The 14866-nt window shown below is 47.1% G+C and overlaps 1 protein-coding gene across 3 annotated transcripts in view; it reads left to right on the forward strand.

Moving 5' to 3' along the window:
- The window catches only part of ABCC10 (ATP binding cassette subfamily C member 10), a 209649-nt gene extending 195768 nt beyond the window's left edge, over positions 1-13881 (forward strand). For all 3 annotated transcript variants that reach the window (XM_085610306.1, XM_085610307.1, XM_085610305.1), the window contains exons 21-22: positions 10626-10738; positions 13025-13881. In XM_085610306.1, coding sequence (XP_085466432.1) covers positions 10626-10738; positions 13025-13160 — 249 coding nt within the window. In that variant the 3' untranslated portion in view covers positions 13161-13881. The remainder of the gene's footprint in view (positions 1-10625; positions 10739-13024) is intronic.
- The last annotated feature ends 985 nt before the right edge of the window (positions 13882-14866 follow it).

Consider the following 14866-nt stretch of genomic DNA (forward strand, 5'->3'; position numbering starts at 1 on the left):
GTTTTCAACGGCATCATTAAGGGAATTCGTAGAGGCCAACATATTTAAACATGTGAAACAAAGGAAGCAAACCAAACTGTCTCGGGGGTTGGTCAGTCGAACTGGTGCTGAGCTATCAAGGCATCCTAAAAGGAGAGAGCAAAAAGCCACATAACGGCCTGTGGGGGGGTGGGGTCTATTGGCATGCTGTCTATGAATAGACGTCTGGTGGGGGCGCTACCTCTCGTGTCCCACATTTCTGCAATCATGGGAGGAGGTGTGCCTCCCTCAAGAGATGCAGCCACCCATCTCTCCTGGTGTATGCCATCCTCCCCATCCGTTTCCCCAGGGGAGTCATCTCCAACTCCATTGACTGGTTTGTCTTGTCTCTCTGCGTCCCCACTGGGTGTGCCCAAGACTCTAGTATTTCTGCCCATAAGCTTGCGATCTTCAGCTCTAGTCCAAAACATGACATCCTTTACCCAGGCTGAAGCAGCTGGTCCCCCCACTGATTTCCACGCCATAGCTATATGTCTCTTGGCCAAATCTAAGAAATTAGTGCCCACTTTTCGCTTCCGAAGTCAAGTCAAGGAAAGAACCCCAATAGGCAGGCTTTCAAGGTGCAGGCAAGAGTGCGGCCCATGGCTGGATTGAGGGTATGTATCACTGTCTCCCAGATTGGTCGCAGAAGGGGACAGCTCTAGGTCATGTGGCCAAAATTTGCGTCTAGGAATGCACATCTGGGGCAGTTCTGTGGCTTCCCGCCATGGATGACCTGAAGTCTCTGGGCTGTCAAGTAGGTCATGTGGACATAATTAAATTGGGTGTATTTCAGCCTCATATTCCTGGAAACTCTGCTTGGGGAATGCCAGGATCTTACACCACTCTGAGTCAGTGAGCTCTTGCCCCAATAGTACCTCCCATCAACCTTGGTTTGCCACCAGCGACTTTTAAACCATTTCTGATAGTCACTTATAGAACTATTCCACCAGATGTTGTGCAGCGCCCAAAGACACCAGCAGTTGTAGCACGTTTGTCCAGTGCTTCCTATGTTAAAAATTTACCCAAGGGTAAGTCATACTGGGTCACTAAGTCTTCCAGCGGGATCATTGTTTCCAGCTCATAACAATCGCCCACCATCACTAGTGCAGCGTCCGTCCAGGCAGACAATTGTACATCTGTAAAAAAGGAAAGCGGGTCTACCAACAGTAGCACCGGGGTGTGAGGAGTCCCCACGTTCCTCTGTAAACAGTGTCTCCAACATTTGACGGCCACTGCCAGTAGTGCACCCGGCCGAGGGATCTCCACCGCCAGACAGCAGCTCTGCCAGCAAAGCTCCCTGGTGTCTAGACTACTGCAGGCATGACTGTCATCACTGCTTGTTGAAACATGTCGGTTGTCATCTCTTTGTGCTTCCTGAGCGGTGCACAATATTGAGTCTGGTGTAGGGTTTTTGTAGTGTTTGATGGCCTTAAAAAGAGCTGTGCTGGAAGTCTTTGATTGGAAAGTCTTTAAAACAATGCAGTTATTGTTGGGTGATGGATGTGTTGTCTGATGTTGGCGATTTATAGCAGGTTGAGGAATGATGCTTCCCTTACAGCAGAATCTTCTGGTCGGTTGGATACGCAGAGGTCGATATTGTTGGATGCTATGTTCAGGAGGTCATAGATGTTCGAGAAAGAGGTGATAATGGTTCCTGGTAGCCTGTTGATTAGCTGCTTTACTCACTTCTTCGTCACGGATTTATGTTCTAGTTTTGCGGTCATATTACTCCGTCCTATCACCTCCCATCTTTGCTTCAACATCTTCTTATCTAAGGTTTACATTTCTTTTAAGTGGTCATCCTTTGATCTGCTCTTGCTCATTAGTTTAGTTTTACATCCAGTGTTATCACTTCTCTAATTTCTGTTTCTATAACGTGTTATATCTTGCTAGCATTCTCGTGATTGTGTTATATGCTTCCGTCTTCTCTGTTCCTTCCGAACAACACAGTCAGGACTGTACATCCTCCGCATTCACAGATTTGTTTCTTTTAATTTTTGGTACTTATGTTCATCATCATCATCAAATACTTTATTTGGGCTTTTCGCCCATAAAGGTACACACACAAATACAGTACATGTATTAAGTTAAAATAACAGAGAGCAAAAAAACACACTGTACTTTATCATTCCATAAGAATACCCAATGCCCAGTAGTCCGTACTAAAGAACGTTACTCCAAAAAAGTAAATAACAGGGTATCTATTTAAAATTTATCACTAAAAAGCTTTAACGTTTATATTAAAAAGTACATCAATTAAAATCCGGAAATTGTCAATATCATATTTCAAGCATCCAGGAATTGAGAAACTGGAAAAAAGAGTGGCAAGGTGAGTAAATCAACCTTGGTATTCACTCCAGCGCCTTTCTTCTGATGGACCAACTCCAATGAAGGAACTTGGATACCGCACAGGCGACTGTCTGCTGAGATTCTGATTGGATGAGCCGTATGGCAACCTCAAATTTGTGGCAGCCAGGTTACTTACACCAAGGAATAATCCATATTTATATTGAACTGAACTCTGGAGCATTGGAAGGAGGTCTTTTTCACACAACCTACAACTCCTCGCACTTGAAAAAGAAAACCTGAAGGTGATTTTTAGAAACATTAAAGTGTGAGCTAGTGTGAGCTAGATGAAGAGAAAAGGAGTTCGGCCTCCATTGAGAACTAGTGAAACAAGGCGGTATTCAATTTAGTTTTCCCTTTTTTTTTGTCCATGACAGTTTTAGAACCTTCATTTTAACATTGCCGCTCCCTGCTTGTTACACTGGTATGCCTATTTCTCTCTGGATTACACTGGGCTACTTCTATCTTTTATTCACCCTTCTTTAGCCCACATCCTCATGTGTTCGATATGCTCTGGTTACTGCCCCCGCTCCATGCCCTGCGTGTCCCTTCTCCTTTGTACGGCTACAACCCAATGAAGAAAGAACGTGCAAAGTCAGTCAAGTTTTGCAAAAGTCCACAGTTCGAGGCATTTGAGCTGCAGATTACACACTTTTGCATAGATCGCCATCTGGTGTTGGGCCCGGATGTTTGCAGTTTGTTTTTCCTCTTGGAAAGTCTTTGGAAGTCACGAGGTCGGTGACTCCTCCCTTGGTTCGTATTGCGCATGGGCTTCGGCTCCATCCTCAGATTGTTTTTTTCCGCCATCGGGCTCGGATGTAATACTTCGCGCTCCGGTTCCGAACATTCCAGTTTGACGATCGAAGCGGAATCCTCGCTCTTCGCGGTATTGTTCAGATCCTGATCTCCTCAATCACCTTCTTCTTCGACACACCTTCGATTCCAGTCATCGACGGCGGCCTTCAGGCCTATCCAGGCTCCAGTCCCGGCTGATGGAAAGAACTCCATTCAAGAAGTGCCCTCGATGTGGGTCCAAATTCCCCCACACCGATCTTCATGAGGTGTGCAACCTCTGCCTCTCCCCTGAACACGAGGCTAGAGACTGTCCCGCCTGCAAGTCTTTTAGATCCAAAAAGACTATTCGAGATCGAAGGGCCAGACGAAAAATGGCGCACTCCTCGACTTCCATTCCAGTCGACATCTTCGGGGACGACGTCGAAGCTCCGGGACAGCAGCACACCGAAGAGGACCTAGTCAGTGCTTCCGAATCTGACGACTCGGATGTGGAGGACATCACCCCGGCGCAGAGGGTCGTGAGTAAAATACCCCCTCCCACACCCGCGCCGACACCCAAAAAGGCTTCGGTCACGCCTTCGCCTCCGGGCCTAGGCAAGACCAAAGACACTGCTTCGAACACCCCACCTTCGGGCCCGGTGAAGAAGCCTAATAAGCCTTCCGGCGGCTCGGGCTCGAGCCAGCCTGCCAGCGGTGCCGATAAACACACTTCGGCACCGAAGAAGAGATCGGCCTCTACCTCGACACCGAGCTCCGCACCAAAGCCCTCGGTGTCGAATCCCAGCCTCTCGGTGCCGACCAAACATCATAAGGCCCTCGGCACCGACACTCCCACGCCGAAGCCTGTCTCGGTGCCGACCAAAAAATCGGAGGTTCCAAAAAAGCACGGCACAGACAAGCCTAAAAAGCCATCGGCCCCGAAAACTTCGGCGCCGACCGAACAGCCAGTGTCTCAAGAACTATTTACACCGGATCCAATCCAAAAACTGGACATTTGGCACTGTCTTCTAAAAAGAGACATTTGGACAAACCAGCTCCACCTCCACCTCCAAAGAGGAAAGACTGTGCTACCTCCCCTTTCAGAGTGCCTTTCCCACCTCCTCCACCTCCTCCACCCTCTCCACCTCCGCCCCCTCCGCCTTCTCCACCCCTGCCTCATCGCTCTCCAACCCCGTCTCCAGACCATGATGATCAGGGGGACCCATACTACGACCCAGCAGATGTGCCACAAGACCCCACCCCTACAGGATCCCCAGACCCATGGGATGATTATAATAATCCAGACATTCCAGATGTCCCACAAGATGACCTTTATCCATTCAGGCCATCTCCACCAGAAGACTCATTAGGTTTTCACCACCTACTTCAGAGGGCGGCACATTATCACGGGGTAGAGCTACACACTGACCCAGTAGAGGAAGATTTCCTCCTAGACACCTTTGATACTGCACATAGGTCTACTTCTATACTACCTATGCTCAAAGGGGTAATAAAACATGCGCCAGAGGTTTTTAAAGACCCAGTCAGGGCTAGGGTCCTCAACCCACGCATAGAGAAAAAGTATAAAGCTGCCCCCACAGATCCTGCCTACATCAAGGGGCCAGCGCCACTGGATTCCCTAGTGGTATCCACTGCAAGGAAGAGATCAAATTCCCAGGCGTCAGGCGAAGCAACACCGCCTGACAAAGAGTCAAAGCTCCTGGACGCGTCAGGAAAATGTACTGCGTCACAGGCAGCCAATATATGGCGTATCGCCAACACTCAAGCGCTATTGGCCAGATACGACAGAGCGCATTATTTATGATGAACTAGAAACCATCATGCACCATCTCCCAGAAAAATACAAAAATAGGGCCAATGAATTAATTCAAGAGGGTAAGACCATAACTAACACCTCTATACGCTGTGCCTTAGACGCAGCAGACACAGCCTCCAGAGCCATTAACACTAGTGTCCTCCTCCGTCGCCACGCTTGGCTGAGAGTTTCAGGCTTTAAACCTGAGGTACAAGCCTCCATATTAAACCATCCATTTGATCAAGAACATCTATTCGGTCCAAAGGTAGATGAGGCCCTCGAGAAGATGAAGAAAGACACAGATACGGTGAAATCTATGGGAGCCCTACAGTCACACCCTCCTAGGTGCTCCTTTCGCCGCTTTTCCTTTCGGGGCACGGGCAGAGGCTACTCCTCAGATAGCGCGTCCACGTCCTACAAATCCCCTGCTCAATCCACCTTCACAAGGGGTTATCAAAGAGGCGGCTATAGAGGCAATAACAATAAAGGCAGAGGCAAAACAAATACCGCCCGCTCTGCTACACCGCCTACCCAATGATTTTCCCCTGCTCCCTCCAGACCATCCCACTCCGGTCGGGGGCAGACTACAAAATGTCCTTCACGTCTGGGAGTCCATCACATCAGACAGATGGGTGACCCAAATTATTCGTTCAGGGTACTGCCTAGAACTGACATCTACCCCCCCAACATTCCACCCAGGCAACGCCCAAAGTCACAAGAACATTCCACGTTACTAAAACAGGAGGTAATCTCCCTCCTACAAAAAGAGGCGATAGAACAGGTCCCCGCCGATCAGCAAAATGTAGGGGTCTACTCCCTATATTTTCTGATACCAAAAAGAGACGAGACTCTACGACCTATCTTAGATCTCCGGCCTCTAAACACATACATACATTCGGACCATTTTCACATGGTAACACTTCCGCAGGTACTTCCGCTCCTCTTCCATAATGACTTTCTCACCACACTGGACTTGAAAGACGCATACTTTCACATTCCGGTACACCATGCAAACAGAAAGTACCTCAGATTTGTAGTGGACGGGCAACACTACCAGTTCAAGGTGCTCCCATTCGGGGTCACAACAGCACCAAGGGTATTCACCAAGTGCCTAGCGGTAGTGGCGGCACATCTCAGAAGACAGCACATTCACGTCTTCCCATATTTGGACGACTGGCTGATAAAAGCTGCGTCCTACAACCAATGTGTACAACACACCGCCACTACAATCCAACTACTTCACCAACTAGGCTTCACGGTGAACCACCAAAAGTCCCAGCTAACACCATCCCACATAAAGCAATACCTCGGTGCCACCATAGACACCTCAAAAGCCATAGCCTACCCCAATCCGGCCAGGATTGCAAGCATTCAGACTTTGCGTCAAAAATTCATACTTCAACAGTCCCTCCCAGCAAGAGTGTTTATGCAACTGATAGGGATGATGGCCTCTTGCATTTTCATAGTGCCTCATGCAAGACTCCAGATGCGTCCACTCCAAGAGTGCTTAGCGCGCCAATGGAACCAGGCCCAGGGGCAACTGACAGATCTGGTGTTGGTAGACGGTCGCACCCATCGCTCTCTGCAGAGGTGGAACACCACAAATCTTTCCAGAGGTCGACCGTTCCTGGACCCGGTTCCACAAATAATCCTGACAACAGACGCATCGCTCTCCGGCTGGGGAGCTCATCTACTACACCTCACAGTGCAGGGCACATGGACGCCGCAACAAAAGTTACTCCACATCAACCATCTGGAGTTACTGGCAATCTTTCTAGCCCTAAAATCCTTTCACACACAGATTTTAGGCAAGGCAGTCCTTATTCGCACAGACAACATGACCGCCATGTACTACATTCAAAAACAAGGCGGCACTCACTCTCCACAGCTCTCGCAACTAGCACAGAGCATATGGAGATGGGCACTTCCACACAAAATCTTTCTCCTATCCCAGCATGTCCCAGGAGTCCAAAACACCATGGCAGATCTGCTCAGCAGACAGACGCAGCAGATCCACGAGTGGGAACTTCACCCGTAGGTTCTTCACCCATTCTTTCAGATGTGGGGGCATCCACAGATAGACCTATTCGCCACCCACGAAAACAAAAAATGCCCAAGCTTCGCCGCCAGATACCCACACCCATTGTCCAAAGGCAATGCAATATGAATGAACTGGTCAGGCAAATTTGCGTACGCCTTTCCACCTCTCCCACTAATTCCATTAGTGGTGCGAAAACTACAACAGCACTCCCTCACACTGATTCTAGTAGCTCCAACATGGGCCAGACAACCGTGGTACACCATGCTGCTGGAACTCTCAGTAGTGCCACACCAAAAGTTGCACCGCTCACCATGCCTCCTAACCCAAAACCATGGAGAGATCAGACACCCGGACCCAGCTCAGCTCAACCTTGCGATCTGATTCCTGAGATCCTAGAATTCGGATACCTTAACCTTCCCCCCGACTGTATGCACGTTATCAGAGAAGCTAGACGCCCTACCACTAGAGCCTGCTACGCTGCTAAGTGGAAAAGATTTGTTGTTTATTGCCATAACAACGCAATCAACCCTCTAGACGCATCCATACAGCATATCATATGCTACTTACTCCATCTACAAAGATGTAACCTAGCATATACATCCATTCGGCTACACCTCGCAGCAATTGCCGCTTACCTACAAAACAGACAGCACCCATCACTTTTCAGAGTGCCTGCCATTAAAGCCTTCATGGAAGACCTAAAACGAATAATTCCCCCCAGAGTGCCACCCTCACCTGTGTGGAACTTAAATATAGTTCTCACAAGGCTAATGGGACCGCCTTTCGAACCTTTGCATAAATGCGAACTGCAATTCCTCACATGGAAAACAGCTTTCCTTGTTGCCATCACCTCCCTTAGAAGGGTCAGTGAGATACAAGCACTTACTATACAAGAACCTTTTCTCCAAATGCACCCGAACAAGGTTGTCCTCCGTACCAACCCAAAATTCCTACCCAAAGTCATCTCACCCTTTCGTCTAAACCAGTCGGTAGAATTACCGGTTTTCTTCTCGCAACCTCAAACTGTTGCAGAAAGGGCTCTACACACACTGGATGTTAAAAGGGCCGTGCTTTACTATATCCAGAGAACACAACCTTTCAGAAAGACAAAGCAACTGTTTGTCTCTTTCTCTCCACCTCATAAAGGCAACCCCATCTCTATATCAGGGATAGCTAGGTGGATTGTAAAATGCATACGGATTTGCTACCACAAAGCAAAACGCACGCTATCTGTTCCCCCTAAAGCCCACTCTACAAGAAAGATAGGGGCTTCTATGGCTTTTCTAGGGAACATCCCATTAGATGATATCTGCAAGGCAGCTCCATGGTCAACACCGCACACTTTCACTAAACATTACTGTGTAGATGTGCAAACCAAGCAACAAGCTAGTGTGGGCCAGGCTGTACTAAAAACACTATTTCAAACCACTGCAACAGATACCGGTGGTCGCCGCTAAGGTTGGGAACTGCTATATAGTCTATGCAAAAGTGTGTAATCTGCAGCTCATATGCCTCGAACGGAATATGCTACTTACCAGTATGCATCTGTTCTTGGCATGTAGAGCTGCAGATCTACACACGCCCACCCGCCTCCCCGGCTACCTGTATCTGTTCCAGTCTATCTTATTTAGATACAACACACATGGGTTTCTTCACTGTTATTACTACGCTCCATCTTTCCCTGTTGGCGAAAAACAATCTGAGGATGGAGCCGAAGCCCATGTGCAATACGAACCAAGGGAGGAGTCACCGACCTCGTGACTTCCAAAGACTTTTCCAAGAGGAAAAGCAAACTGCAAACATCCGGGCCCAACACCAGATGGCGATCTATGCAAAAGTGTGTAGATCTGCAGCTCTACATGTCAAGAAAAGATGCATACTGGTAAGTAGCATATTCCTTTCTGCACTTTGCAAAGCTTCACAGTTTAATTTCACCTTCTCCCATGCAAACGTCTTGTTGCTAGATCATGTTATCTGCATGGCACAATAATGTTTACTTTAATCGCGCCAAGGTGGAAAATGTATCCAAACTTTATTTTTATATTTTGACAATGTACAATGCACGAAAACATTATTTTCTACAAACCAATTTTGTTAGCATTCTAAGGAGATTTGTCACATCAGATCTGACACGCCAAAAACTTTGCAAACAAACAATTCCATTTTTCACAGATTATTGTTAAGATTGAAAATGATCCACATATCCTTAGTTGCTGCTGTCTAGTTCTGAGCCTTCATTCTCTGTTATCAAAGAGACAGTTGCTTTATGCATGTCTGTTCTGTGTTAACCAAGCCCTTCCAGCCTATGATCTCTCTTTCGCCTCTATGCTACTTCAAGCTAAATCTCTCTGTCCATCCTTTTTACTGGACACATCCATATTCAGTTGCTCTCATGAACCACCACTAGGGGCCAGTCTGCCTTGCCTTGTACCTTTATTTATGTCCTCATACTTTTATCCTCCCTTTAAGTCAGAAGTACTTTGTAAGGAACCAATCAACATGTGTTTAAGTAACTGGGCTGTTTTCTCAGCTCTCTAAAATTCAGGGGACTTGTAAGGGAGGAAGCTCCCTCCCGTAACCTGACATATGACAGGACATATGAGATGTCATGAGGTGTCATGTAAGGGGGAGTGAAATGACTGGGTGTAGAAAGCTGACCTGAGCCCTTTTAAAATCCCATAATCTTGTGGCTGCAATATTGATGCTGTGTTGTACAACTCCATCCACTGCTAGAACCGGGTATGCAGTAGATGCTTTTTGCCAATGACGTAAAGTGGGGTAAACTAAAAAGGCAGAGTAAAATAAAGGGTCAGTATTTTGGATTTTATTTCCTCATTTTAGGTGGTTATCCAGTGTTGTCGTGAAGCCCTGGAATAATGTGTCCTTGATGGTCAGTAGGGTGAGTTTGGATAGTGGCAGTCTGTGTGATACAACTTCAGTTTCAAAATGGTACTGCCATCCTGTCATGCAGGTTTAACTACTAAGAACTTAGAATATGATGTCGTATTTTCCATAGGAAAAAGTCGAGCCAATAGTGGTGTTGATATGAGACTCCAGTGAAAGGAAGATCTGAAACCATCTTGTGATGGAGCAGCTTTGAAAGTAGGGATGAGAAAGTACTTCTGTGAGGAGGAACTCTAAGTCCATGCGAATAACTCTGCATGTGGACATAATCTAACCGGTTGCATCAATGATGTTGTGATTTGGCGACAGCTGCTGAGGGTGCCCTGAACAACACACCTGGGTCAGAGGTCTTCAGATACAACTGTGTGTCATCCACAGATTGAGGTATTTGTGTTTCTTACAGTTTCAGACGGTCAGGAACAAACTTCTCATAAAATCATGGAACCTCTACAGAGAATGATGTTAAAAGGATTAGGAGAGGCTTTTTAGCGATCAGGTGAGCCAAGTGTGGCCAGATTCCACGCTCACCAGATTGATCTCAAAATGTATTACCAGATAGTCATGGTCAAGTGTATGAAATGATGCAGAGATTCGAGCATTGCAGCACTGGATGGGGCAGTCTTCTCCCCTTCTCACTGGCCACTCTTGTCATCACTGTGCATTCTTCCAAAGCCATGATAGGCGTTCACTGCTATCTTCACCTTCCGCCTTTTCTTCTGTTAGGTGCTGTGCATCGATGAGGCCACAGCGAGCGTGGACCAGAAGACCGACCAGGTGCTGCAGCAGACCATCCGCGAGCGCTTCGCTGATAAAACTGTGCTGACAATCGCCCACAGGTACCGAAGCTTCCTCTCTCAAACTCTGAAATGTACACGGATTTCTTAATTTATTGACGCTCCCAAAAATCATGTAGTAAGACACCTTTCAGTGCGGCTTAAAATTAGAGCCTAATTTACAGGAGGTGAGGAAATGAATATCTGGCAAAAAGCAATGGGTTTAGCATCTGCCACTCTGGCAGCATTTCATCTCGATTTTAAGTTTGGTAAATGTCAGATATCCTGTGACAGGGAACTCTTCCAAATCCTCTCTTAAGCCAAGATAAAGCAGTAACGCTGCTAAAAATAGTGGCGGATCAGCTACCTGATCAAGAGTGACATCTGTGACAGTCTGCTCCTACTCAGCAAACGGTGGTGACCTTTAACGAAAAGAGAAGTGTGGTGCTTGTAACATGCTAGGTACCATCCTCATGAACATATTGGGCCCCCCTTGTGTGGGCACTAACACTGGAACTGCACTTTCTGGCTACATATCCAATATCTTCATTTCCTGGCAGGAACTCCACCAGATATGGCTTTCCATGACTCTGTCACAACGGTGACTGATATCGCGTCCGCCAAAATATAAATCCCATAGGATATAATCAAATTTGAATTTTGGCAGACAGGATAACCATCACCGTTGTGACGGGGTAGCCCGTCCGCCGAGATCTAAATCAGGCCCTAATGTCTCTCAAGCTGTTAGAGAGGACCACATTGGTGAGGAAACCTCCCCCACTACTTAAAATAGGGCAACTTAAATGTCAGTCTAGCACAGGGGCGGACAGACGTGATGTGAACATTATAGATGGCCAAGGACTTGTAGTAGGTACAGGCCTGGTGCCAGTGAATGTCTTTGGACAGATTGGGACTGTGACGGGGCAGATAGGACCACCAAAAAAAACACAAGGCTGGTTGTGTTGGGTTCTTCTGGAAGTCATCATCAGAACCTGAATTAAAATATCTGCTTATAAGCCTAGCTGCTTTTTTGTATTTTTTACATCTCATACCTTTTGAGCTTATGGGTGTCTGTCTGGAGGTACCCTCCAACATGTGTTTTTCACTATTTATGCATGTCTAGAGGTCATCCGTGAGCTTCTGTTCTCCCCATTAACGTTGGTTATTAAGAGGGGTATTTGGACGGGAGTAGTTGTGAAATTATTATGATCAAACCTGCCTTCTGGTTGGCTGTCACTAATTAGTTATTTGACATAGTGAAGTTCTAATGTTAAGGTGCATGGGACTACTGGGGGTGAATGTTTTGCCAATGTGCAACATTCCGTCCATCATCTTGTGTGTTTTGCTGTTCGCCCTATGTGGGAAGGGTATGCCCAGACGTGGGTCCCGTGCTCACTACGCCACTGGAGTCAAGCTTTCCTGGCTGAAGAGGGGTGAAACCCCAAAACCGGTCCTAGGATGCTTGATTCCGGTACAGGGAAGACATGGCTTGGCAGTTCGGGCTGGACTGTTCCCATGAGGCACAGGGTCAAGACTGATTTGCATATGGCCATGTCTGAACTGGGGTGGCGTGGTGAGCAAAATAACGATGGATTAAACCCAGATCTGTGACTGGGGGTGAATGTTTTGCCAATGTGCAACATTCCGTCCATCATCTTGTGTGTTTTACTAATTAGTTATTTGACATAGTGAAGTTCTAATGTCAAGGTGCATCAAAACGTTTAATAGGGCACATTTTTGTTGTAGCAGCTGCAGCTTAACCCCTTGCGTGCGGGTTTATTTCTCCCGCTGTGCGGTAGAAATAAACGGCGTTCGGGAACACGACGGCTCCCGGCCGTCGTGCGCACACGCCCACCGTAATGCACGACGGCCGGGAAACGTCCTGCGCACTCAAGGGGTTAAACATAAGGTGCTATACAACGAAAAGTGTGGGTTGGGGGGGCTAGTTGAGACCATGACAGGAGGAACATATAATTGGACATCTGGGTTTTACATATATTTATACATTTTTGCAATTTGTATCCAAGAGACATGAACTGGTTTAATCTGAATCACATGATTTTGTAATCCAGTGTCGCAGCCTGGACTAGAATCCAGGTCTCCGGGTTCAAAGGTCAGCATTTGCCCGCTAGATACGTCTCTTCCATAGACAAGGCCATTATGAGGGCCAGATGACCACATGTGGGTGACCCTTGCAATCTTTACGGCTAGCATTGCTGAAAGCCCATTGTGTCCTTTGGTAATTCTAAAATACCCCAATCTCTCTAAACTTTAATATTGATTTTTATTGTGTTGTGACTTCTGTCCTCACAGTCCCAAACACGACTTCTTGTCATTTCTGTCTTGCAGGTTAAACACTATCTTGGACTCAGACCGGGTGCTGGTGATGCATGCTGGGAAGGTGGCAGAGCTGGACTCCCCCAGAGTGCTCTGCGACAAACCGGATTCGTTCTTTTTCCACTTGATCCACAGTGGAGAAAAATGAGCTGTTGACCCTCTCTGGCTAAGGCTTCCTGGAGAAGGCTGGGTTTGTCACTGAGTCTGACATCAGGGCTCAAATCCTGGCTGTTTACAGACAATCTCTGCCTTTTTGTAGGGCAATCCGTTTATTCCATCTCTGTCAAATGGACTGTAATTCTGTGCTTAGAAAACTTGTCTGCTGCTCTGAAGCACTATGCAAAGAAGTTGATTCGTTGGTGATCATGAAGTTGCCTATGCCGCACCCTTTGGCAAGGCATGTTCCTCTAAGCACAGTTGGAATTAAGTGTTTACAACTCTTTGTAAGATGACCAGCGTCCTCTCCTCTCTTCCCCACCAAGTACAAAGTAAACTATTAATGGATGGAGGTACTATCGACATCAGCAAGCAAAACTGCAACAGTCAACATCCCCCGCTTACTAGTAAGACACATCAAGACACTAAGGAGAAGAGGGTTAAATTCTCTTCTCAGGAGTGATGCACAGTAGAGGAAAAACCACTGTAAAGAACAGAATTCAAGACAACCATGCGTGGATGCATCTGGAAGAAGCATGCGGTCTTGGTGCTGCCTCCCAGCCACTTTCTTCTGCCACTTGCTTCTTGTCTAACGGCATGTTAGGTTTGTAGGCGGAAAATGGGCGATTTGGCCGGTGGTCCTAGTTCATTTTTGGAGGTTTTGTATGATCTAAAAAACTGACTATTTTAATAAAAAGGACAATGTTTCTCAACGTGGAAGAGTGCTTATTGCTAGAGATTCAAATAATGTAATTGGAAAATCACTTTTGCTATTTCTATCCTATGAATGACAGAGCAAAGCTTCAAACAAGCGCCACTCCAGCACACTGACTTCAGTCCCTTTCTTTCAGATGTGGCTCTGGGGCTCCACTCCCCTTTTTGTTAGTCTTCCAACTACTTCCAAATCGAGTTTGAGTGCGCTAGTTACAACATAAACTATCGGGTTCGAACCATGCTACGACTGCAGATAAAAAAATATTGGCAACGGACTCTCGTGCTGTGTCTCTGGTGTCTGGACTCACAGCACAACTCAAAGTTGTGTGATAAATGCACCCTCATGCACCCAATTGTGATCTGGCAATGGGAGGCAAAACTTCATGTCGACAAACACCAGAAGAATTAGTGGTCTTCACGCAAGTCCCTCTCCCACCCCAGGTCATTGGTGCAGACGCGGTCTCACTTTCGAGGCTGTTTCAAAGAGTGGCCAAGTTCGCAGTAAAAGTCCTCTGGTAAGTCTAAGTTGCAAACATGAAAAAGGGACGTGGGACTCAACCCCATTCCACCACTTTGAATCTAAAGAGAAGGCACAAGAGTGTGATGATGTGAGTCGTTCACTCTCGAGATCTCCAGTCGGCCAGTTCCTCAGATGATCCCAGTGCACCCTGAGTTTCTTGGGCCATTGACGATGCTGCAGCCGATTGAAGCCTTTACGGAGGCCATGCTGCAGATTTTTGGTGTGCTTCCGGCTCCCTCTTGCGCGTCTTCGGGCTCCAAGGAACTGAATGGGCCCCCAGTTGGGTTACCACCACCAGATACTTCCTTGGTGCTGTCTGACCCTTTGGGTCCCAACTTTGGCCCCCATACCGAATCCAATCCAAGCTTCCACTCGGGCTGAAATGCCTGCATTGGGCTCTTCCATGCTAATGACGGTACCAACGCCAATGACACCTGAGGATGATCCAGTGCTGATTCAGATAC

This window comes from Triturus cristatus, chromosome 6, assembly GCF_964204655.1.
Source record: "Triturus cristatus chromosome 6, aTriCri1.1, whole genome shotgun sequence".
Taxonomy (NCBI): Eukaryota; Metazoa; Chordata; class Amphibia; order Caudata; family Salamandridae; genus Triturus; species Triturus cristatus.